General features: G+C 45.5%; 1 protein-coding gene across 1 annotated transcript in view; it reads left to right on the forward strand.

The window, feature by feature from the left end:
* Nucleotides 1-26,974, forward strand: part of BAZ1A (bromodomain adjacent to zinc finger domain 1A) — a 956,777-nt gene that overhangs the window by 837,102 nt on the left and 92,701 nt on the right. Inside the window, exon 25 of the mRNA XM_069638454.1 lies at nt 4,652-4,812. Within this exon, the coding sequence (XP_069494555.1) occupies nt 4,652-4,812 (161 nt within the window). The remainder of the gene's footprint in view (nt 1-4,651; nt 4,813-26,974) is intronic.

Below are 26,974 nucleotides of genomic sequence, written 5' to 3' on the forward strand. Positions count from 1 at the left end.
GTACTTACAAGGCTTGTGGGCTCACCCTTTGAACCCATGCACAAAGCATCCCTTAAGAACCGCACCCTTAAAACTACTTTCTTAATAGCTATCACCTCCATTAGGAGAGTGAGTGAACTACAAGTGCTCTCTATACTAGACCGCTTTGTAACAGTTCACAAGGATACGGTGGTTCTACGCACACATCCTAGGTTTGCACCAAAATGTATTTCTAAATTCCATGTCAACCAGTCAATAGAACTACCAACGTTCTTTCAAAACCCTTCAAATTTAGGAGAAAAGAGTCTGCATACACTAGATGTGCGCAGAGCCGTCATGTTTTATATGGAAAGAACTAGACCTCTGAGAAAGACTAATCAGTTCTTTGTCTCGGTGGCAGCAGGAAGAGAAGGAGATGCAGTTTCAAAATCCACTATATCTAGATGGATTGTCCAATGCATCACTCTGTTACACTCTTGCTAAGAGAGAACTACCCTTCAAGCCGAGAGCACATTCTACTCGTGGCACTGGGGCTTCCATAGCATTCATTGCAAATGTCCCTCTTGAGTCCATTTGCAAAGCGGAAACCTGGAGTTCTGTACACACCTTTACAAAACACTACTGTCTAGATGCCCACTCTAGATCTGATTCCCAGGTGGGACGAGCAGTATTAAGACATCTTTTTTCTACTGTTCCTTCTCACAACCCACCTCCAACTCCGGGTACTGCTCGCTAGTCTATGCACAGCATGTGATTCTAAGCAGATTAACAAGCATCAGAAGACATGCATTACTTACAACCATCAGAAATGCTTTTACGGTATCTGCTTAGATTCACATGCGCCCACCCTTCCTTCCCACTCGGATGGAAGGAACATAGTTATTCTTTATCTCTGTTTTCTGTACTCACTCACGTCTAATAGTCTCCCTCAGGGCAGAAAAAATACAGAGGGACCTCGACGTGTGAGGGATTGTGGGTACAATGCACGTCACTGTAAAGATTTCCGTCACTATAGGGATAGTGTTACAGACACACCTTGTCAACGTCCCCTTTTCGACTACGAAAACAAAATGCAATACTCCGCAGTGAACACTGGATGTCGGACTATGCACAGCATCTGAATCTAAGCAGATACAACCATCATAAATACTTTTACGGTAAGTAATGCATTGTCATATTCTATTATACTATAAAGCAGCCTCGTGAAAACTGCTTGTTACTTTGCATCTGTACACGTGTGAATAAACTTAAATAATGTCATTGTTTCTTCAGCATAAGCCTCTTCATCTTGAGCCCAAGTTGTTGCTTATTTTTGATAGTTTCTTGATGCTTTATAGAATATCTGCATCCTCTCATCTCTTCTATGTACGTCAGCTTGACTCTCGTATGACGTCACCAGTCTGCTCTCCCATGCATTTGTCCTTTTCCTTCTGGGTTTTCATTCAAATGGCCATCACACCGTCTTGGGTGCAGGTATGGTTCTCTCAACGGGAACCTTGTCTCCAGGATTCTCTTGGGTATGGGCACTTCCCCCAGTATTGCTCGAGTTTCACATTCTGGTACCCAACATATAGGCATTCTGTGCAAAGTGGTTGAGGTGGGGGTACTTGGCTCCTTCTGTGCACCAGCTCTCCCAAACTGGAAGACCTTTTGCAGGCTTCCTCCCCCCATTCCAGCCAGGATGGCCAACAAAGCACAGGCCATCTTGAAAAGGACTTCAAACACAGAGCGAGGTGATTTTTGATTATATGGACCTCTTAAGTGATTTAGTGCAGCTAAAAAGGCTACATGTGATAAAGGACCTGGAAAAAGGATAGATATGTAGCAACTGCCTCCAGCCTGTTCAGAGGATGGCAGGAGTTTATCAAAAATTCTTCTCGGGATAAAGAAAAGGCGACACACTCTCCCCAATGCACTCTATGTAGGATGGCTTGTGCTGCAAAGGTAAAATAAAGAGTCATAAAAAGATTACGCCTGTGATACATGGGGCTACCCAGGGCACCCAAAACGACATTGCAAGATACTCTAGGAGCCCCTGGCACGACACCGGATAGGGTGGGGAGGTGCTACCAACTCTCTGACAGTCGGACGCTTCTTCGGGCAAAGAGTGGGTGGTAGATCTCTCCTCTGCAGGTGCCTCCCTCTGGAATGGCCTTCTTGCCCCGCTCAAGCTTGAGCTGGACCACCGGAAGTGCCGGAAGCAGCTCAAGACCTTCCTTTTCTCCTCTGCTTTCTCTCCCCCTCCCCTGCTGACCTACCTGTCTGCTGCGGCGACTGGTTGCTTGGTACCCTCAGTCTCACTGGGTAGCAGGCTCTGCCATGATCAGTCTCCCTTGCACTGCCTCCGGGCCTACCGTGCTCTAATGTGCTGTAACTGTAACCTCTACAGTCCCTGCCTCCCTGCGTGTACCCAGAGCCGCAATACCCTGGCTGCACTTACTCAGCAATGCTGCCCTGATTGCACTCCACCATCCCCCTGCACTTTGCATTGTCACACTTGCACAATCTGAATGACACAAGGCCTAGTAAGATCGTGTTTGTTTTGTTCTCCCTCTGTTTCCCCCCCTTGTCTATCGTGCCTAGAAACACTTGTGTACAGGCGCATTAAAAATGACATATATCAGATGATAACATATGGATGCCGAAACAAAGGAGAGGTTTCCCCTCAATGGAGCCTTAAAAAAGGGTCCACTGTCCCCCAAACCAAGTGAATGGTTGTGGTGAGTGAGAAAAAATAGGCTTGCACTTTCAAAGTCAATAAAATAAATCGATGCCAGGCCAGCAGTACTGCTGGGAGGCTTGTTACAGAAGAGGGTAAGATTTGCAAAAGGAATACCTCCCCAACACTCACTATACCAGCATGCAGTTTTCCCTCAATCAAATATTCTTTCTTGGTTGGCCCGCCTCCCTGCAACTACACCAGCTTTCTGGAGAATAACGGTCTGTTAGGGTAGAAAGTCCCTTTTTCTCACTTGTGTGGGCACCCTAATATGTTTGCTGTTTTTGTCTCTGTCCTGATCGTACTACAGAAATTCCCCACCTTTTCCTTGGGTGTTTAATGACCAACCTCTGTCCCTATTACAGGCTGTGAAGCCATTTTACTGTTGCCAGTCCTTTCTTCCCTCTGCAAATGGAAGTCTCATGTTTTGAAGTCCTATTACCTTGTTATTGTCTTTGTGGTGCGTCTTGTTTGTATTTTTTTGGCGTGATCCACTGTCCTTGAGTTGACTATCTGGAGCTGCTCCTGAAATACGTTGGGTGTGGACAACAGAGGATGCTGCTAAACCAGAGGTCTGCAACCTTTGGGTCTCTGGATGTTTTGCACTACAACTCCCATCAGCCCAAGCAAGCATAGGGAGAGGTTGTAGTCCAAACCATTGGGAGAGCCAAAGGTTGCTGACCACTGGGCTAAAAGCTCTGACCTGACTCTTGAACCTCCAAGAGGAGAAGCTCTGATCCTTTCTGACGAGAAAGATCCTGTATTGGGTGAAGCTTCCCCATAATCTGGTGGGCATAGTCTGCTCCTCCACCTTGGCCCGTGTGCGCGCCCTGAACATCCTGCACCATGTGCATTACCAATTCAGACATTGTGTCCCAGTTCTACATCGTTTCTGCTGTCCTCGTGCGGCTCCATTTACTGGACTTGGTGGACTCGGGTATAGCAGAAACAGAACAGACTTGCCGGTCCTCTTCATTGTGGTCCTGTCCTTACAACGTTAGACCCTCTACCAGCAGTCCTTGTCAAGAGCTACAGCCATTTTGAAAGCCTGTATTTCACCTGACCTCTGTCCCACTCCAGCAGCCTGGTCGACATCTTGGCTCTGCAACCTCCTTATCAGTCGCTGGTTCTGTTCTTCAGGGGATTCTGCTGCAGACCTTTCATTTTGTTACCGCAACGGTCTGTCTGCTGCCAACAAATTAAATCCTCTCTGCAATCTTCCTTCAAGGGCCTCTTAGCAGATTCCTGCTCAGGATTTCCTGTGCTGTGCTGTTTTATTGGCCTTTATAGTTTCCCTCTGAACTTTCAGTAACTTTAAACCATGTTTCCCTATAAACTGGAGCTGCCTAATGATTTTATCCCTTTTTTCTCTATGGGTAAACCTTTGAACAATCTACAACTAGCCTAAAATCTTCGTTTTATTATAAAGAATTGTTGAATGCTTGTTTAGTTAGTTGGTGTCAGCTGGAAGATTAATACTTGTTTGTTTTAGTGCAAGTATTTACATTTAATGTAACTACTAATTTTATGTAGAATCTCGAATGCATAGTACATTTTTCAGTCCTATTTTCTATGGACATTCCTTTTAGTTTGGCTGTGTGAGCTGTACCTTACTAAAACCCCTCTTCTACCGTGGGAGCAAAGCCTTGGTAGGTCCTCGCCAGAGGACCTGTGGAAAGGCTACCTAGCACTGTGTGACCATCATTGGAGAGAAGTCAGTTTGTAGTTGGAGTACGTCCATCAGTATCACCAAATATGTAGTAATCTTCAGCGTTTCATTTCCCTTCAGTCCAGCGAGAATGTTAAGCTGGTACTTGGCACTTTGGTAAATGCACTGCGTCCCTGGCATGTTGGTGTCCGAGTGCATGTTCTGCAATTGAGAACGTTTGTGTATTGCACGCAGTCTTGTTTTGCAACACTTGCTCTACTCTATATCATTGTGATTCTTTCCAGATCGCTTCGCTGTGTTGTCCAGTGGCGTGGAGCAGTTGAACCGACGGAGCTCGGGCCGTGCACAGGGGGTGCATGAGTTGTCTGCCTGCGAGCAATTGGTGGTAGAGCTGGTACGGCATGATGACAGCTGGCCTTTCATGAAGCTTGTTTCTAAACTACAGGTGTGTATGACTGGATGAGTTTTAGGCTCACTTGATGTGCATTATCCTGCCATCTTGTGGTTGGTGGCGGAATTATACACTGGATCCCTTAAACTTGTGCATTGCTGTGCGGGCTAATTCTGTGAACATTTGACAATGACGTGTTTGCCTCATCAGAGCCTCTTGTGGCAGAAAGCTTTGGTGCATTTCCCTCCATAGTTTTAAATGGAACCCCATTCTTTTTGCTGTTTTTGATCCTGCTCTGACTTTTTGAAGGAGCGTGAAGCCTTCAACTTCACTTCTCCTTGCATTTTGCTCATATTTTATGGGGAAACGGGGTAGTCCTTCAGGCCGTCAGTACAGAGAAACTTGTTTTTTTATGGAATTCTTGTATTTTTACATTGCACGCTGCTACTTGTAGTTCGATGGGGGTACATTTACATCTCCCTAACTTTTTATATTTGGGGTGTTTGGTTACTTGTAGGCGTCTAAAAACAAGCTGCTGGCAACAGTTATATTAATTCCATTTTTGCTTTATTTTGTGCACATTCATGTTTACCATGTATCCTGTCTAGTCCCAGTGAAGCCCTACTCCTCTGCAAGATTCTAGAAGGCACTCTTTGGTGCTCTGACCCTTGGACTAGCGGGACCCGCTAGTATTGGCGCCTACTCGAGGTTGCACGCCCCAAAAGCCTTCGGAATTGACCCTGAACTGCCCAGTTCCCTCGTGGGTTACCTCGTCCGACCTCGCCATTGCGTGTTCAAGTCTGGAAATTTGGCAGTTGCCAACTTGTGGCATAAATTGCCTTCTCCCAAACGTACAGCTTCCTAGCATCAAGGGAACCTGTCCTGGAGCTGTGTCTGTAACTGCGACTGGAAGATAGCCTTTCATCTCTTGCAAAGGATGACGTCACTGGAAGTAGCCATCCTCCCTCCTGTGAAGTGTCCTAAAGAGGTCTGCATTGTGAAAGTCTGCATTCTTCTTGATCTGGGCTTGCATCTTGAAGTTGCACCTGACAGGAAGAAACTTACACCTGCAACCCCTGGATACGTCACTGGAACAAAGGCCGGAAGAACATGTCCCCAGCTACCCCCTTGACAATCCATTGTGTGACCTGGGAAAAGCTTGAATCCGGGGTGGGGTAAGTAAGCAAGCCTGTTACGGCCTCCCCTTGTCCTCCGTAGGATAACATTGCATGCAAAGCCTTTTATCTCCTTGCTCCCTTTTACTTACCTTTTGGTTGTCATGTCTCCTACCCCTGGGTTTAGGACTGGAAGAGAGGAGAACTCGCCTAACTTTAGACAAATTGCTTTTCCACTTTTAAATAGTTTTGAACTGTTTGAAATCACCACTGTTGGGAAAGAGTTCTCTTTTGGCAACTTTCCCTCCATAATTCTATGGACCCCCAAAGGTTTTACAAGGAAATGAAGCCTTCAGCTTCACTCCTCTGGCCTTTTCCTCACTTTTGTAATGGGGGGAAAAAACTGTCCAGTCTTCCAGTGCTGGAAAACTGTTTACCTTTTGACTTTTTACACTTGGTAACTTTAACATTACACACAGCATCGTACCATGCAGTGCAATGGGAATACTTTTGTATCCGCCTAGTCTTTTACACTTCAGCTTTTAGCTTACTTTTATATGTGCCTAAAGACAAACTGGTGGCAGCAATGATATTTGTGCCATTTAAGGGTTTATTTCTAGTGTGAGCATTCACATTTGCCACTTATGGCTATTAAACGTGGCTGGTGCCCTAAAATGGCCACACCATAAGATTTTCACTTGTTCTTTGTCCTTCTTCCTGCCCTGTAAAAACCCTTGGAGTGTTTTTTGATGCCCACTTGACCTTTCAAAAGCACATGGCCTTTCTTACACGTCTCCTTTGGCAGGTCCGTCCCTATCTATCTGAAGCTAATAGAGCATCAATCGCAGCTGCGATTGTAAATACTAAACTAGACTATTGTAACAGTCTCTTTATTGGCACCACCAAATCTAATATAAAAAGTCTTCAAACAATTCAAAATGGAGCAGTTCGGATGGTCTCTGGATTGAGTCGTCAATCCCACATTAAATAACACCGCAAAAGACTACACTGGCTCTCCATCGAGCAACGACTGACTTTTAAGGGGCTAGTCATAGTCTTTAAATGTTTACTAGGCAGTGCTCCAGAATATCTCCAAGCAAGATTAAAAAATGGTAACGCCTAACCGTAGCTTGCGCGCAAATAACCAGATGCTGTTAACCCAACCACGCACGATCACGAAAAAACTAGGCAGAGCAAGTTTTGCAGTCTAGGGCACAAGAAATTGGAATGTGATCCCAATTCATCTGAAACAATGTGCAACGCTGCAACAGTTCAGGAAACGGCTGAAGACGTTTCTGTTTGAAGGCTAATAACTGACGTCTGTTCCCAAAAAAAAACCTGCTTCTCCTTATGACACTGTCATTTGATTAAGAATGACCTCTGAATCCCCTACCTGCTTTTATGTTATTATGTTATTTTGTTGTGTTCATCCTTGTGAGCGCCCTGAGACCTTTGGGTGAGAGCAGCGCTATACAAGAAAATATTTAGTTACTTGCCAGGCCTGGAAATACCATATAAGGTCATGCACTTGCCTGGGAAAGCTCTTGCTTTTGTGGGCTAGTGTTGTCTGTGTGACTAAGGAAGGGGGTTGGACTGTCTGTTCCCACTCCGCATCCAAGGGGCCTGAAAGTCTGGGTGTGGAACATGAGTGAAACCCGCAGTGGCCCTTGATTGGACCACTGCTGGCTGTTTGGTGCAGATCCTTACCATTGGTGGGCTTGGACTTGTTTCCAGACAGGATTCTGGTTCAGAAGAGGACTCCTGCAGCCATTTCTTCAGCTCAGCCTTGGATCCAAGAATCCTGTGGAGAAGAACAGCTGACTGAAGAACCTAAGAAGATTCCTGACATCCCTTCCTGCGTCTGGCCCGGTGAAGCCCTGCTGGACTACCTGATCTGTGAAGGCCTGGGAAGTGCTTCAACCCTTGGACTGGTGGAACAAACCAGTCTTGATGTGTTCTTGGAGATCCAGCCGTCCTGAGCCTTGGTAAATGTCCCTGAACCACCCGGTGGACTGACCAGCTCTCCAGTGCATTTGTATTTTGTTTATATAGTGCGCCTGGCCCAAAGGCATCTGTGCGCATTTCTTGAGGTTTACAGTTAGATATTTAAAGTGGAGCATATACATAACATAGGAATATACTTTTTCATACACAATTTGCATAAAGACAATATTTATAGGTAAGTTCCAGAATTTTTGTGGGTTACACTTGGATATATACAGTGGAGCATATACATAGGGAGTCTACTTTTTACAAAAACAGTTTACATACAGGATGTATTTCCAGGTGAGTTCAAACCATTGCATTGGTAGTCCTAGGGAGCATTGCGGATACCGGGGATAGGTATGTAGATTAATGTGGTTAGGGAGACAAGTGTACTAGTGGTCCTGCGCTGCAAGCTAGGTTTTGACTTTATTTCTGAAGGAGTGGAATGAGGCTTCTGATCTGAGTGAGTTAGGGAATGAGTTCCACAGCCTTGCGGCAAGCACTGGGAAACTACGTCCCCCTGCTTTCTGAAGTCTGAATCTAGGTAATAGGAGGTAGTGTACGCACTTGGGCTGATCTATGGGACAAACCGTTACGTGTGAACTGGTTGGTTAAGTATTTCAGTGCCTGATTAGCCAGGCCTTTATGAGTCAATGCCAGAGATTTGAGGGTGATTCTCTGAGTGATCGGGAGCCAATGCAAGCTACGTCTGGTGTCGGAGATGTGATGGCTTCTGGGAATGTTTAGTGCTACTCGGATGGCATTATTTTGTGTTACTTGTAGTTTATTTAGGTTCCGTTGGCTGGTCCCTAGATGGAGGGCGTTGCAATAGTCGAGTTGCGGCATGATCAGAGTTATGGTAATGCAATTAGAAGGGGAGAGGAATGGTCGACAAGCTGTGATGAGTTTACACGTATAGGCTGTTGAGGAAGTTATGGCATTGGTTTGTCTTGTTAAAGATGGTGTGGAATCTAGATATACAATAAGGTTTTGGTGTCATGGGATACCTTAATGGTATTGCCATCAATAATGGAGTTAAAGGGCTGGGTCTAGTTTATTAAGTCTAGGTTGGGATCCAAGGAGGAGCAGCTCTGTCTTATCATTAAGACAGAGCCCATGTTGAGACATCCAGGCCTGGATGACCAGGTATACATCATTTAGAGCTTTATAATCCAGCATATGGTCTTCCCGTGATAGGAATGAGTATTTGGGTGTCATCTGCATATTTAGTGTAGATGACACCCAAATAGTCAAGGATATTGAAAAGGGGCTTTGTGAATACATTGTAAAGCGTCAGTGAAACACATGAATCTTGGAGGACCCCAAATGGGAATGGTGATGGTTCCACAGCTGCCAGCGGGGAGAAGACTCTCCTATATCTATTCTCCAAGAATGAGCTGATTCAAGTGGAGGCTTTGTCGAAAGGTGTGCTGCAGATTCGAGGTGTTGGCAGAGTATTTGGTGATTGACCAAGTCAAACGCTGCTGACAAGTTGAGCAATAGGAGTAGGGCCAGTTTGCCTTTATGCTTAAGGTCTTCAATTTGTGTTTTTAAATCAATGAGGGCTGTTTCGGTTCCATGCCTGGGTCGGAAGTCAGATTGTCTGAGGCCCAGGTTGTTCGATTCCAGGTAGTCCTGGATCTGCCTGTTAGGCAGAATTGCATGCAGTACCCTCTGGGACCCCCACATACAATTAGGACTACAGGTGTAAGCAAAAACCAACCTTTGGTATAAGTCTGTACTACACAGTTTGTGGTAGCGAGCTGAGCAGCCATGTTTATCTCAAGAGGGAATGTGGTTCAAATAGATACTTACATTCGAGGTTTCTTGGTAAAACACTTATTAATTTATTACACAATCATTTAGAAAGCATTCACTAGAAGGAGGCAACTTAATATTATACACCAACACACTTCAATACCAAACCAATATGTTTCTGAACAAATTGGGCTCCCCTGAAATAGGAGCAAAAATGGCATTGGCTACTTTCAATGGGAGGAAAAAGGCACAAGTTAGCAGAATAGATCACAAATACTTTATTGGGCAGTGCAAATAGTTTCAGTTCACTAGAGGACTCAATTCAGTTCGATAGGCCTAGGCCAAAGTCAATGGGCTAGTGTCTTGGATAGGAAAGAGCAGTTCTTGAAGTAAACAATGAATTCTTTGCAAAAGTTTTCAGAAGTAGTTTGTACGAAAAAGAATCATATGTTGGGTCTGCAAGTTGGGAAAGTTCCTCGAAGTTTTCTCCGCAAGAGAAGCGTTCTCTCAATCGGGTTGGCACAGTATCTTAGTATGAAGCAAAAGATGCAGCCGAAGACTATGGTTCCTGGCAGTTCCTGCAGATCTCACTGTTCCTGAGGCTCAGTCGTGGGGACAAGAGGGAGAAGGTCGGGGGACTTCTGCACTGCACGGGATCGTCGGAAAACACAGACAAAATGGAGTCACTTCAGTTCGAGTAGCTGTTCATCAAGCACACAAGCTGGTGTCCTTCCCCCTGGTTAATCCTAACCAGGTCCGAGAATGGTATGCAGGTGGCTTACGAGTTGATTGGTCTCAGCAACTCGAAGGGGTTTCTCTGTTGAGGTGAACTTGGCAATTCGGACCTGTAGCAGGGCTTCACCAGGCAAACCAACTGTCCAGGAGTTGCAGCAGCCCTCCTCTTCCAGCTTGTCTTCGGTTCTTTCGTTCCAGTGGTCAACTCTGCTTTCCAGTCCAAGAGACTCACCTTTTAAACTGTTTTCTCCCTTTCATTCCAGCCTAGCTGCCACTCACCCAGCAGGGTGGCTGTTCTTGCCGGACAGTCAGCCAACCATTCACGCCAGAGTGCATTTGGGTCTCCTAGGACACCAAGCACAGAGATTCGGGCACCTCCCTCACTTCCTGGCCACCCCAGACACTCAGACGCCAGAGGCGGTCTTCAGATCTGAAGCCCGCCAAAGGCATTGAAACAAAGGGACCAAACCTAGTTTGGCGTGCAGAGACCAAAAGAAATGGCGAAAAAAGAAGACCGAGACCTGTTAAAACAAAGGGGCTTAAGGCGCCATCTTGAAAAACATGGCTCCCACGATTTTTAGCTACCGGTGTTCACGGTCGAGAAAAATCATGGTTCAGCATCAGTGCGGTGTGGCAGCCATTTCGATAGAAAAGGGTATCATTTGAGTGCTACATGAGTTTCTAGATACAGGGGATACTAGGTAACCCCTCCAGCAGTCTATAGCAAGATAGTGTGTGCTGGGTCTAGGAATTTAAAAAGACTAGTAAGGAGTTCATCCCAGAGAAGGTATTTAAACCTTTGGGAAGTTTAAAAAGACATCCCTGTGTCACTGCACTAAGGGTGCTGTGTAACACACATGAAAAGATGCCTATGGAGTTATCTTAAAACTGCATAATTAAAGAACACAAGAGTAAAACATACATCAAAATACATAAGAGTGGGGAAAAGCCGCGCACTCTTTCCAGGCTAAAAGAATCAAGTCCTCAAAATCCAGCAAAGTTGCTAGGGGTCTCTAAGGAGAAGGGAATTAGCACATTTTTGAGAATTCTCCGTAACGCTGCCCTATCCAGGATTTTGAGTAAAAAAGGAATGGTGGTGATAGGCCTGTAATTGGTTGGGTACGAGGGTCTAGGGATTTTTATTTATTTATTTATTTTGAAGGGGAAGGACCCAGGCATCTTTGAGGTTGTTGGGTACGATGCCCGAGTTAATGGAGGCATTTATTAAGGTAGTGATGAAAGGAGCTAGTTCGTGGGTGGCTTCCTTAATGATGGGGGCTGGACATGTCACCCTGGCAGTTTGGGGGTTTAAGTTTAAGGATGATGTTTTCTACCTCTTTGATAGTGGTGAGAAAGTGAAGGCTGGGTAAATGTGTGTTGTGGATGGTTAGGTGCTCTACCTCACTAGAACAGTCGCTGTTCTGCATTTGCAGCCGGAACTTCGGCGGTCGCCAGTTTGTGATTAATGTAATGGGTTATTTATAACGCGCTTAATAACCAGAGGTTTCTAAGCGCGGACCCGGGGATCGAACCTGTGTTGCTCTGCGTCATCTTGCTTGCGAGGCGAGCACGTTGTCCCTGAGCTACCCTCTGGACACAAGCTTGCCTGACAAATTTAAGCCTCTAGGTTTCAAGGGATCGTGCTCTGGAAGGTCTTAAACTGTAATACTGTATTTTGTGCATTCCCCTCTAAATTGAATTATTGTGTGAATCATTGTGAACCCCAGATCTCACTTACTCCTGGCTGCTCTCCATTGCTGCCTTGATTGGGTTTTGTCTAACCTCTCAGTTCTCCTGTTCACTGTTACTAGGGTGGCCTCAAAATCTGTCCACAAGGCCAGGTTCCAGAAATCCCTCTTAACCACCACAGCCCATTGCATCCCTGTAGAGAAAATCGTCCCTGGAGAAACCTTGTATTGGAATCTGTGACTTTTGGGCACTAGGCCCCATACATCGTAGAGCTGGACTTCTTATGACTGATTCTAATAGTTTTGCCTCCATCTGACTACTTACCTGGTTAGTTTGTGAATGATGCATTGTATGGGAAGCTACTTGTGAATGTATTTGTGTTATATGGTCTTGTGCGATATTACTACCTGCTAGTTTCATTTCTTGGTGTGCTCTGAGTGGCCTAATAAATAACTATACTTGTATACATACTGTCTAAGGTGAATTATTGTTTTATTCTGTGTGGACTCATTGGGGCCCTCGACTACTCACTCCTTAGACCAATCCTTCACTGTTCTTTCCCATGGCTTGATTGAGTTTTGCCTCAACTCCCAGAGGTCCCTGTTCACCATGCCTAGGGTGACCGCCTAAAATCTCCTCCCGCCGCCCCCAGGGTTGATTTTAGAAATCCATTGCAACAGTAGAACATGCGACTCCTAGTACAGGGGTGCTTTTTTAGCACCTCGTTTAGGGTGATTATATCACTTGGTGTTAAGATGAATTTCCAACATGAATCCCATGTGGGAATATTTTAGGAGGCCACCCTGGTTAGGGTGAAAAGCGAGACTCCGCGTTTACTTGTTTACCCTAACTGAGGTGGCCTCCTAAAATCATCCCGCCCGGGTTGATTTAAAATAAATCCATCTGATGAAGTTTGTGCTCAGCGGTGTGACAGTCTTTGGTACCCAGTAGATTCACTAGAGTAATTCTAGAATTCTAATTACACAGAACAATAGGATCTCAAACTAGTAGGTCTGTAACAATTACAATAGCTATCTTTCATAATGGAAAAAGACACTTGCACTACTCTGGCTACTCCAAGATGGACAACTTAGATGTGTGCAGAAGGGATTGCCCTCTGTTAGGGGAGTTTTCCTAAAGTACACTTGGAGTTAAGACTCTATAAAACTATGCCTTGGTGTACAGGTCCCCCAACTCTTAGTATCAGTCTGTACTAACTCAGGACCTTCGTAGAATGGCAGAGCAGTGTAGGAGTGGAATAAAAGTCTTATGTAGCAGCTGTAAAGGCAAAGTGCCTCAGGATGCTTCAGTCACTAAAATAAAACTCCTTATCAAGATAACACAAGCTATAGGGACCCTGCATGGACTCCCCAATGGGACACAACCTGTTAAGCCTGGGTCAGAAGTATGGGTGGACACCCCAACACCTTTTCACGCACTCCAGTCACACTGGAGCGACTCCTCGGCTTGAGGCAAGTTCTGCCTTTAGCCCCACAGTATCTTAGGGTGGCTGATGAAAACGCAGCTGGATTCTCTCCTGTGCAGCAGCAACAAACCCGGTCTCCTGACACCTCGGTCTGGTGATGAAAGGAAGGGCTCTGAATGGGATGTCACAGCAGCAGTCGCGAGAGAGGACCCACATCAAGGATTTCTTCGGTCTCCTGTGTCAGTCTGCGGTTCTGAAGCCTTTTCATCATCTCCAACCAAGGACTGTTATGGCCTGATCAATCTTCCTCGATTCTGCAGTCGTGCACTCTGGGGGGGGGGGGGGGAACTAAGATGAGTGGGATTGTGCCTCTGGAGATCCAACTGGAGCTCACCAAGGTTTTGGACGGATTTGTACATTACCAGACGTTGCACTGCAAATGGGTCAGAGATGTGGAATTCGTCGTCTGCAGCTCTGGAAGCTCACAGCACCTCAGAAGATGGCTTGATTTGTAGTTTGTCTTGGGGCTGGTTGGTCCCATCAGCCAAAGGGAAGGAGTAGTCTTCTTCGGTGCTCCTCTGTCGATAATCAAACTGGGTTAGAACAGCAGTGGTCGCTTCACGGTTACTGGACGGGTCTGCAGGCGTTTCTGGTCGTCTTCAGCTTCGGTCTTCTGTTCCAGTGGTCGACATGCCTTCTGCCTCAGGAACCTCACCTTTTATTCATTTTTCCCATTCCCTTCTCCGCAAACTCTCTCAGCAGTTTACAGAAAGTGGTGGGTGGCTATTCAATCAGAACAGCCAACTCCCCAGTGGGAACTGGTTCCATTGAGGCACTCTAGAAGACAAAGGGCAGGGGATTATTAAACTCCTGCCAGTCTTTCTGTCCTTGCTGACACTGGCGCCTAGGCGGCTACACCCAAGGGTTACTGCCAAAGGCAAAACACGCATTCAAACCTCTCCCTCCCAGAATGGCAGAAAAAGGGCTAGCAAATGACAACCATACGAGAAATGTGAAAAAGAAAGCCACCATGTTAGAACATAGGTGACCCAATTGTGCATAGCTGAGGCTGGGAATCCAGTCTGCGGTAAACAATAGCACACTAGTTGGTAGAACACGTCCACTGCCACCAGCCATAACGTAAGGGTTGTCACTTGTGACTAAAAAGTCACAGGGGCAGAGAAAAGGGGGGTACTGGGTATCCCCTTAGCACTCCACATAAGGTGGTGTGTGCTAATCTCTCATGGGTTCGTTTTAGGAGGGATACAAAGTATTCCTCTGTTCTTAATAACAGTTGTTTTTAAGGATAGTGAAAGAATCTCAAAGGAGAACCCAAAGGGTTCCCAGCAACACTGTGTTAGGTAAGAATTGGTACAGTCACATTGTGTGAGACTACATAACTTATCTGCTTGGTATTAGATAACCCACCTTTTGGTATAAGCCTGTACTGCACAAGTTGGTAGTGTGACTGAGCAGCCAGGCCTATCTCAAGAGGGGTAAATGTGAGCTGTAGAGATGTAAAATTGCAATCCGAAACACAGGGTAACCAAATAACACTTACACTCAAGGTTTCAGTTATAAATTATTTAACACCAGTTTTAAATGAGCATTCTTTAAAAAGTCAAAGGATTGCAACAATGCAAATAAACTTTGAAATTACTTTTTTGGATATGCTCTATACATTTCTCCTACACCCGGAGGTGACTTCAATAACAAGGATTGTATTCACATTTATATATCACACCAATATACGTTGTAGATTCTGGGTTGCAGAAAGGTTAAGGGAAGTAAAACGGTTAGAATAGTTTCTCAGCAGCTGAATCCTCCAATGAAGTCAGATAAGCCTTTCCCAGCAGTAACAGTGTTTAAAAACCACAACCTTTGGGAGGAATAAGCAATACCAAAGTCAGTGGATTTAGAAGAGCGCCTTTAGGGAGCCAGGACAGCCAAAGTCATTTGGACACTCTATAGTTCTGATGCACTTCTTGGATAAAGGTCTTGCACAAAGTTAGAGAGTTCAGGAAAATCACTTGTAGGGACACAAGCAGTTCAGCCTGTGCAATGGGAGTTGAAAGCTACTCTGAAAGTAAGCAGGTGCAAGTCTCAAGTGAGAAGGTAAGTGCACCCAAGCGCAAAAAAGTACCTTTGGTTAGATGAAAGTGGTCCAGCGGGATTCAGTTTTGCTACAGCCAAGCAGACTAGTTCCTGAGCCTCAGTTGTGGAGACAAGGGGCAGGACGTCTGGAGGGCTCCTGTGGCAGTACTCTGGAAGGTTGTCGGCAGCTACATGTTTTCTTCGGTTCACCAGCACTTTCCATTTTCATCGCTTCGCAAACCGCACTGATGCTGAACGATTGACACCAGTTGGACTTTCCATGCTCCCTCGGTCCTGCACGCAGGTGAGGGGACTCTGGATTGGTATTTCCTGCTGCTGGAGTGTCCTTAGGAGGCTCCTGGAACTTTTGGCCGCATTCGTTCTGCGGCAGATGTTGCACTCAACTATGGACATTGGAACCCTGGCATTGGCTTCTGCAGCAACGGAGATGCACAGCAAGTCGGGGATTGCACCAAAGTGGAGTTTGTCTAAGGGTTAGTTGGTCCCGCTAACCCAAGGGGAGAAGTCATTCAGTTGGAGCTTCTCTGTGGAGGTGAAAAGGGAGCTCAGCACAGCAGCAGGGCTTCACTGGGAAATTGTAGGTCCAGGAGGTTGCAGCAAGCTTCTCTTCACGGTTCTTCTTCAGATGTTTCTTCCAGTGGTGGTCTTTGCCTATAGTCCCAAGAACCTCGCCTTTTAAGCAAGATTTCCTATTCATGCACAGCCTAGGCCATCAGTCACACAGCAGGGTGGCTGCCCTTTCAGAACGGCCAGCTGGCCAATCAGGACTGGTTTCGACCAGGCACACCTAGAGACAAAGGACAGGGGGCTTTTGGGACCCTCCCTCACATCCTGGCCTTCCAGACACACTGGAGCCAGGGGCGGGCTTCAGGGTTGAAGCCTGCCAAAGGCAAGACAAACGCAGGGCTCAAATCTCTCAACGCACAGAGTAAAAGCCAAGAAAGACCTCACAAACAGAAAATGGCAAAAAAAGACTGGCCATTTTGACAAAACGGTTACCCATGGGTGCTGTACTGCAACTTGAGGGTTCATCCTGCAGTAGCATAGCACAATGGTAGGAAATATTAAACCACTGACAGCAGCCATTTAAAAGTGTGAGGGTAACAAAAAATGTTACATGAGAAAGTAGGATAAGGGGCTACTAAGTAACCCCCCAGCACTCCACATAATATGGTGTGTGCTGGACCTACAAAGATGAGAAGGTAAGTAAAGTCCATTTCACTTTACTATTCGTGGGAACTGTAGTTCACTCAACAAAAGGTATTTAAACCTTAGTGACCCTGCACTGAAGGTGCTCTGTGCCCCATACAAAAAGCAAATGCATATGGAGTTTGTCAGACTCCAAAAACAGTGAAAACACAAAATCCAAATCAGGTAAAAACACATGCGAGAGGGAGAAAAAGGTCCCACTCACTCAGGAGTTAAAATTAAAAAGTCCTAAATCCAGCAAAAGAGCTGGTGATCTCTAAGGTTGAAGGGAATTAGCACAGAAATGAAAATTCTCCCTAACACACTGCACATAGGGTGCTGTGTGCTGCAAATGTTAAACACAGATGCCTTTAAAGAGATATGGAGGAAAGTAGACTCCATAGAAACGGTAAAACACAGAGAACAGAGTGCTAACAGTCAGGGAAAAAAAGCATGTGGGGGAAAAGGCTCCCCTCATTCAGGATAGAAAGTAACATTTCAGAAGTCCAGCAAAAAGTGCAGGGTACTCACTGGGAGAGGGCATTAAGCAGGGGATGAAGCAGTTTACTATGCATCACACTTAGAATTGTTAAGTGTAGCCATGCGTATCGCTTGGATAGAATTATGGAGATTAGTCATTTGTCATAACAGATAGGACTGTGTAGATTAGCCACATAAAAGAATTCAGCGAGTACCCAATGCACTAACCACCCGCTTCTACTTACACACCACCCAAACACTATACACGCCCACTGGGCTAGCCAACCTATACCCTAACACACACCCAACACAAGCAACACACACTTACAACAAACAAACCCAGACACTGGACCATACCCATACGGCCACATGCGCACAGCCATAAATAGCAGCAATGTACACATAAAACACATACACATTCCAACATAACAGCCACACAGAAAACATCCCAGGCATTGCACCTTACCCGTACGGATACAACATTCTTTCCTCACTAACCAACCTCATCCTCTTTCTTGCAGAGCCACGCGAGTGCCTGGAGACTGCCCTTGTGTGGTATCAGTGCGCGGTATAAATAAATATAATATAAAATAAAATTGATAAATCTCCCTAACGCTCTCCTCTTTGGTTAAAGCTGATCTTGTACAGAGGATGGTGGATTATCAGGAGTCTAGAATAGCTAATTGACTTGTGGCTAGCGATTCAGGTAATGCTGGGGCAGGGCCTAGTCGTAGCTATGGACTTGTGCTGCATTCTACTGAAGGCACAAGTGAGGAAGAAGAGGGGGCTTCTCGGGCCACTGTTTCCACATCTGAAGCTGGGGCTGTCTTTGAATTTAAAGAAGAGGAGCTGAGGATCAGAGAAGAAACTGGAGTGCGAGGTTGCCAAGTTAGAATTTGATAGTTAAAGAGAAGGACCGATAATTCCAGCTGGCATTGGACAGGCGTCAAGGGTCTCAAGGCTCCTCCACAGGATCTGCAAGTGACTCTGGGTCCTCCTCTCAGCCAAGATATCCTAAGGATCTGTTGAATGTGTATGATGAAAAGAATAACATTGGTTCTGATGCTTGTAGGTCTGCTTGGAATCACATCTAGTGGTAGGTGGGGAGTATTGTGCGACTTGTTTTCGAAGTTCGAAAAGGGGCGTCAACTGGGCGGGTTTATAATACTACCCCTTGTGTGATGTGTACTTTTCCTGTTAGGGAGATTTATCATGTCTATGCTTCATCCCCTCCCCTGCACTTTTTCTGCTGGACTTCTGGACCTTTTTCTGAAATCCCGAATGAGTGGAGCGTGTTTCCACTCATTCATTCTTATGGGCTCTGTCTTTTGAAACTCTATTATTTGTATTTTACCTGTGCTATGGAGTCTATTTTCCTCCATAGCTCCTAAGGGCATCTGTAGTTTACTATTGCAACACACAGCTCCTTTTGGCCAGTGCTGCTGGGGACCCTTTGGGTCCTCAGTTTGCCTAGGCGTGTTTTTCTCCAGTAGTTAAATTGCATTGTGAAAGTAGTGCTGTCTTTGGTTTTGCCTTCTTAGCTAAGCGTTCATCTAGCAAACTGTTCTACATCGTCTGAGCTCTTGTCCTTTTGTTATATTGTCTATTCCTGTCTCATCTCTCCTGGTCTCTATTTGCCTCCCCAGTGTTCTCCCTGCCCCCACCCCCTTCCTATTCTCTCCTCTCCCTACCCTATGGTGCTCTCTCTCCTATATTTTCAAACTGCTTCTCTATGGACTATCCTGCTCTCCTCACTGAATCTGGTAGGAAAGTTTAAAAAAGGACATCCTGTTCTCCAACCCAGGGCTCTCTATCGCGGACACCTATACCAGTACTTCCTCCAGGCAAACCCTCACCAATATCCTCTTTGCCGTTCCCTCGCCAGACCTATGGACTCTTCATATGGTCTCTGTGCTTTCTCCCTTTTCTTCTTCCATTAATGGTGGCACCTGGTGGGGAGGCCCTCCTGACCTCCTTCCACTCCTCTAAGGTCATCATTAATGTTTGCCTGAATGGTAGCGTCTTGGTCCAAAGCCCTCAGGCCAACCTTCTCTTTGATAAATGCTTCCCATGCCTCATCAATTTCCTTTCTTCTTCTGCTGTCCCTTCTCTTCCCTCCATGGCTTCCTTGGCTCCCCCTGCTGTCTCCTCCTTGGCTACCTTGCCCACTCCTCCTTCCTCTTCTGCCACCCTCTGGTTTCTTCTACACCTTCGCAGGGCATATCTCTGATTTGTACCCTTCCCCGAAAGTCTTTCAAGGACGGCAACCTTCTCCATATTGCCAATCTAAACTCTCGCTCAGCTGTCACCGCACACCTGACATCTGCCGCCTCCTTGAAGTACTTGACCTCGATGTCCTCGGCCTCACGGAGACATGGTTCACGGGCAGCTCTGTCACAAGCTTTGACACACTCCTTCTGATGGCTACAAGATCCTCTCTGCGCCCTGGTCCAATCGTTCCGGTGGGGGGTGGGGGGGTGTAGCCCTGATCTTCCCTGAGTGGATTCCTGCCTCTGTCATTCCTACGCAGGCCTACTCTTTTGAATGCCTCGTCTGCAGGCGCTCTCTCTCTCTCTTTCTCCCCTAGCCATTCCCTTACGGTGGGTACCATCTATCGTCCACCTGGTCAGATCTCTCCTTCCTCTGAGTGGGCGGACCTCTCCTCCTCCCCTCTCCTGGTCTCGACCACTTAACTCCTCCTACATGAAGATGTTAACATCCACCTGGATGTTTCCGGTCCTTCCTCTGGACTCTTCCCCCCCTACACCCTCCACCCCCCCCCCTACACTGCACTTGCGCGATCTCAATGACACCTGGCCTAATAAGATGACTTGAAACACTTGTGTATAGGCGCGTTATAAATGCCATATATCATATTCTTTTCTTTATCCTAGAGTAGCAACAGTTCGTAAGGATAGAGGGATAGTCCGAGAGATTGGTACTCACCATCTTAGGTGGAGTGCCAAGAGGATACCTAGTATCTCCCTACTCTCTGCTCCTGTGACGTTTTAGTCGCATAGACAATCACCTAGTTATGGCCAGTGGCAGTAGACGTGTTCTACCAACTATTGTGTAATTTATGTACTGCAGGCTATGTCCATAACCTTGCTAGTGTACAATAAAGGTACCCAAGTATCATCTTGGGGCTTCCCTTCATTTTTCACCATTAATAGTGTGGTTTGGTCTTTGTTAGCCCTTCTACCATTCTGGAGGTGTGTGTGTGTGTGTGTGTGTGTGTGTGTGTGTGTGTTGCCTTTGGCGGGAACCCTTGGAGGCCCCTGCCTAGGCTCCAGAGTGTCTGGGCATACAGGAAGTGGGGGAGGAGTTGTTCACCCCCCTGTTCTTTGTCTGTCAGAGTACTTGAATAGCACCAGCTCTCACTGGGGAGGAGGGGGTCTGGCTGTCCTGATTGGACAGCCAAATGCCCCTTTCTGTAAATTGCTGAGAGAGATTGCAGGCGTGTGTGCTGGAACTGTATAAAAGGTGAGGCTCCTGGAGTGAAAAGCAAGCCGACCACTGGAAGCTGAAGTAACCGAAGAAGGCGACGACTAGACACGCCTGCAGAGCCTTTGCAACACTGTGAAGCGACCACTGCTGTTCCTGTACGACAGAGAAGCTCTGAAGGGGAGTACTCCTTCCCTTTGGCTGACGGGAACAACCAGTCCAAAGACGAACTCGGATTTGAGCCATCTCCTGAGGTCCTGTGAGTTTCCAGAACTGTGGAACCCCAATTGCATCATTGTGGAAAGGCTGAATGCGTCCAAATCTTTGCTGAGCCCTCCAGAACACTCCAGAGATCTGATCCAACTCTCCCAGACCCCCTCATCAGAGTGCGGGACTGCAGGAATCGAAGATTGACTGGGCGAGTCGCCTCCTTTGTTGGTACTGTAGAAACTGTGCCAAAACCGCAAAGTGACCAGAGAAGTTGCTGAAAGTCGTGCCAGAGATCCTCCCTCGAGACTGCTGCAGAGATTCCGTCCTTTATCCTGCCTTCAGTCATCAGACCAAGCAATCCAGAGGTCGAGTCCAAAGCTGCAACATTGCAGAGCATCTACAACGAACATTTTCTCCTAAACTAAGGTACTGTGGGGGAAAAGGGTATTGCTTACCTGATTCCAGAAAGTTGTTCCAGGGCATTGGGGTGCACATTGAGGTGTTGGGGCAACCCCGTCTTACTTCTAACTCAAGCTGCTACTTAGTCCTTTAACAGGGTCTCCGTAGTTGGTTAAGCCTTCTTGTATCTTCCGTCCTAAAGACTAGAAACTATCTACAGGAGCATTTGATTTCTACTGCTTTGCAAAATTTTAAGTCGCTGTGAACTGTCTTAGCTAGGGTTGTGTTTTTGACTTTAAAGACTTGGTGTGCCGCGAACCTGAAGCTCTGCTTGGGTAGCACTTATCAATTGTTTTTCTTCCCAAAAATCACTACCTTGCATGTGTATGCAGACTAAATACAATTACCATATTATTTATATGGTATATAAATCTGCGCACTGAGGCCTGCGGGTGTGCTGCGCCTTATAAAACTTAATTATAATAATTTTGTCGGTGCGCATTATTACCTATAGAACTACCAAACTCCTGTAACAATTGTATGTGTTCAGCAACTACCAAGAAGGGACCTTTTGAAAGTATTGAAAAGTTTACTTGTGTGTTGGTTTATTTTGCTTAGTATTTAACAGTGACTCTTGTGTATATACAATAAGTCTATATTTTAATATACATTTAAATGTGTTTCTTTGTGTATTACTAAGCAAAAAAAAGTGGGGACCACACTGAATTAAAAAATAACTTTTTACAATTTCAGCAGTTCCAAATGATTTAATTGGTCTATTTCGAATCTCCAGGAGCAGACTGTGAGGAGTCTAGAGACACCCAGACTCCAAATATCAGTGAGGCAAGAAGCTGGGTAAAAATACTGAGCTACACAGTCGCTCTCTGTTTGTACCCAAATTGGGTTATATAAGTTTACTTGTAGAAAAAGCAGATATAAATGATATTCTCTAGTTCATTTTGATTCTTTGATTACGCACAGCCATAGTTTTTCCACAAAATGTATCCACAAAATGTATATTCAGATCCCATTCACTAATCAATCCTTAGTGAGGAAGCAATCAACATATCCACAGTTTGTGATTCATTGCCAATGGCTTTCGCAGTTGCCTCCTTCATCAGGGCAAATGTTAGATAATTCACAATGCATCAGGCAAAACATACCATGTTCATAATGTTTTCAAATTGCGGTCAGCAAACCTAGTCCAAAATAAATGAAAAAAAGTGAGTTAAATAAACACAATCCGTGATCAAAATGTTATGTATGCTTAAATCAACTTGTTACCTATATTATTGTTGAACGGTTTGTAGCACGACCCAGTCCTGATATCTGCTAAACGACATCTGGGCCGTGTTGGGCTCACTGATCTGGCGGGAAGCGCCAAGCTGATCACAATCTGTGTTACAAACACATACTATCTGCCTAACCAGCAACTTCTTGTACAAACTCACCTGCTAGCGTCAGAAATCTCTCCTCTCCAAGCTCGATGCGAGCCCTGGACACATGTAGCATTCCCTGTGTAGTTCCGTTGTCAAGCCAAAGGAGCTACTTTATGTTCTTGTTTTCGCTGCGTAAACGCAGAGGCGAACACGGTACAATTTGTAGGTAAAACATTGTAAATCAACATTTAAACAATGTAGATGAGTTTTTAATGCTAGTGACTCAATAGCCGTATGTTAAATTGCTGTCTGTGTAATTAACGCTAGTGAAATGACATTGCCTAGCAACAATGAAAATATCAGATCTGAACCGTCCTTTCACAGATTTAGACGCAACACCAAAACATGGCTTCTGTCCAAAGAAACGTAAACTGCATAGCGTTACCTTACTAGCATGCACTTAGACTGTAAACTTGTACATTTGTAAATAGACATGTACATTACCTGCAACTGTTTGATAATTTCCTTAATGTATTGTTTTCATCCACCTTGGATCATGTTATACCATATATGTAACTATCTGTAATGGCAAATGAGTGACAACCCCCTCAACCTCTGTTACTGGTCCCCTATGACCATATTTTATCATATTGATTTGTATTAATCTTGTATTCATCTCAAGCGCCTGGATGCCCCAGGGCCAGGCGGCGCTATACAAATAATAAACTAAACTAATCTGCCAAACCGCTAGTACAGTGTGCTTTAGAGTAAGCTGGTATAACCTGCTTAAAAGATAGTGAAGAAACAGAAAAAATGTTAAAATTAATGCGAGGTGCAGCACTGTAATAGCCACGCCATGTAACCTAATGTAAACTTTGTAATTGGCTGTATGTAAAGACCAAAAATGATTACCAGGAGTGACAAGAGGTGTCGCTAGAGTGACACCTTGCAACCCAGACGTGTTGTGCGTCCGGGAATAGCCCCCTGGATACTTATTAACACGGTAACTAGCACATGCAATGCAATTCCAAAATTGGATTACGTGCAAATAACCATAATAATGACTACAAAAAGGTAACGTTGCCTAACAACGGTATAGGTGTGTGCTGTCCTGTCGATACTGTAAAGCTGGAATACCACACACAAAGAAATACTAGAAAGAAATCCAATAAGACCAATAGTCATATTATACTACATGTGACAGTGTCATTATGGTATAGCATTAATATATCAAACAAAAATAACATCTCAACCAACTTATTAGAGGAAACAATGAAAATTGATCTCTTCATTAAGTCCGTTCGGGGTTAGAGTTCCCAGTTTATCGATCCAAAATGTCTCCCTCCAGATTAGTCGTAGACCAATGTCTTCATGGGGGATTATTTTTAGAAACCACTTCCAGAAACTGGAACCTGATTTGTGTCAGGTTATGTCCTTTACTCATCCAATGGCGAGCTACTGCCGAGTTAAAATTTCCATTCCGGATGCATGAACGGTGTTCATTCCACCGTATCTAGGCTGATCGCGTAGAAACATACACTGGAGATTTTAATTCTCTCTTCTCTTTCGTAGTGCCTGCTAGCATTGTTTCTCGATCTAGCACATTAATCCCCTGAATTGTTGAGTTTATTTCCTCTTTTCTGTACCCTCTTGCCAGAAATGTGGCACTCATCACTGTTTGTTGGAATATGTAATCATTCGATCACTCACAATTCTTTTCACATGTAGTAGCTGATTATATGGATAATTGCGGATCAGACTGGGTTGGTGAAAACTCAAACGATGTAACAGATTGTTCCTGTCTGTAGGTTTGCGAAACAAAGTATTGTTGGAACCTTCTACTCCTATTTCCACTTGTACATCCAAGAAATTGATCTTAGTGCTGGATACTACTTTGGTGAATTGAATCCTGCTATTTAGGTTATTGAGATGGTATCAGCGACATTCACGGAAGAACAACTTTGACAACGGTCTACACGTCCGAGGGCCTGTAGAGTAGGGAGATTTGGGGGATGGTTCCTATATTTTCTTTCTCTTACAGAATGTTTATATGTTCTCACTCCCTTTACACTCAATTTTTTATTTCCCTGCCTCTTCAGTGTGGAAAATAGTCATTTTAAATTCTGCCCTTCCTGTCACAAAAAAATACCCCTGGGAGGACACTAATCGGGTGTGTAATTGCTGCTTCCCGAGAGACCATTGCGAAACACACTGTTTGGCTTGCCAGCTGTTTCGTCCTAAAACCTGAAAAGATCGATGCACCAAACTTTGGGCGGCCTAAACCATCACTCATTCTGTTTCTCTGACTGGGATTTGTAATTCCTACTGTTTTATGGAGTTTGGTAACTTCCATATGTGAATACAGGCATCTGCCTTTGCTTACTGTCTCCCAGTGCTCTCTCTGCTGTGTCACTGAGGAGTCCCTTGGACGACTTTGTTTAAATACATTTTCCTGTGAGAACTATAGTTCCCAAGAGTAGTAAGAAGTTATCTTCCTTACCTTTTCTTTTGTGGGTCCAGCACACACCACCTTATGTGGGGTCTGTGGGGTGAGGGGAGGGGTTACATTGTAACTCCTTCTCAATACTTGTGTAACTTTGTTGCTGGTGGCAGTGGTTTCTTTTGACTTCTTTCTGTGCAGGTTACTAGCAGGCTGATTTCTCAGATGCAGAACAGCACCCGTGGGTGACCATTTTCACAAAATGGCCCTGTCTTCTTTCTTCGCCATTTTTCGTTTCAGTTCCTTCTGGGATTTTATTCTATCCTTTAGAATAGATTTCCATCCTTTGTGGGTTTTGACTTTATCAGGCTTCAGCCCTGAGGCCTGGCCATGCTCCAGCGTGCCTGGGAAGGCAGAAAGTAACAGAGGAGCCTGAAACTTCACTGTCCTTTATCTGTAGGTATGCATGGCTGAAGCCAGTGCTAACTGGCTGGCTGGCTGTCCTGGAGGACAGCCAACCCCCAGGTGATTGACAGCTCAGTGTGTGTGTGAATGAATGGGTTTGAGCATAAAAGGCAAGTATTTTGGGACCACAGGCAGGGTCGACCACTGGAACAAGGCATCCAAAGCAGAAGACTAGCAGAGAAGCCACAGCATCTTTCGGGACTGCAGAAGCACCAGTGAAGCCTTGCTGCTGTGCTGGCCCTGTTTGCAAATCGACAGGCAAGACACGCCAAGGACGACTGCTTCCCTCAGGCTGGTGGGTCCAACTAGCCTAAAGTCCTTTATTTTGGGCCATCCACCGACGTTCTGCGACTTTCCCGGCCCGCAGAACATCAATTAATGAGTGCATTGTCTTCCGAAGATTGAATCCAGCTGAAACTTTGCAGGCATGCGTGGACCTCCAGAGGAAGGAATTATTTACCAAAAGTCCCCCCACCAGAGTTCAGGACCGAGTAATGGAAGAGAATCCAACTTGCAATATTTGTTTCTTCTCGATGCTGAGAAAAAGGCGCCAAAACCACATAGAGCTGCTGAACTGAGCTGCATCCATTGCTACCGCCCCCTTCTCCCGAGTGCTCCTGCAGAAGCCTGCCAACGGTCCCGTCTTTCGTCACCACAGCCAAGGAGCAGGAATCGGGTTCTGCAACGTTGCACCTAGAAGGAAACCAGCTACAATTTCTTCATCTTCAATGTACTATGGTCTTGGGCTATAATTACCTTGTGCCATTTTCGGTGCTTCCTGGCTTTGGAAATGCTGTTTTCTAAAAGTAAGAGTTTACTTCAACTCCTCTGTGCAGGCATGGCAGCTGTGTACTCTCAGGTAGGCTCCTCTTGAGCGCCTGTGTTTTCTTGATGAACTATCGACTGCTTAAATAACTTTTCCTCTGATGATCTTCATGAGAACTGAAACTGTCCATTTGACTTTGGCTGTATTGGTTCCCCAAAGGTCCATCTTATGATCCTACTAGCTTTGGCAATGCTGGGTCCTCCATAGGTTTTAATTGTGTACCAAAAGTCCATCTCTACACAAGTTGGTAGAGTGACTGATCCACCTCAGAGTGCTGGACCCCAGAAGCGAGGAAAGTCTACAAGGTGCCCAAGAATCACAGTGGTGCTATTCGCGGGAAGCTGAAACTAAGTGCTGCTGATCTGAACTTTGCCCATTGCTGCCGCCAACCTTCGAATCGTAGTGAAGGAGTCCCCAGATGTCCTCCCTCTTGTCCCCATGACTGAGGCCCAGGAACAACAGGATCTACCATACTACAACAGGAACAGAAGCCAGCTGGAACACATTTCTTCAGACCGAAGGTACTTTGAACTAAGGGGTACATACCTCTTGCTGTATAGT

This window comes from Ambystoma mexicanum, chromosome 14 (genome assembly GCF_040938575.1).
Source record: "Ambystoma mexicanum isolate Mex_15411 chromosome 14, UKY_AmexF1_1, whole genome shotgun sequence".
Taxonomy (NCBI): Eukaryota; Metazoa; Chordata; class Amphibia; order Caudata; family Ambystomatidae; genus Ambystoma; species Ambystoma mexicanum.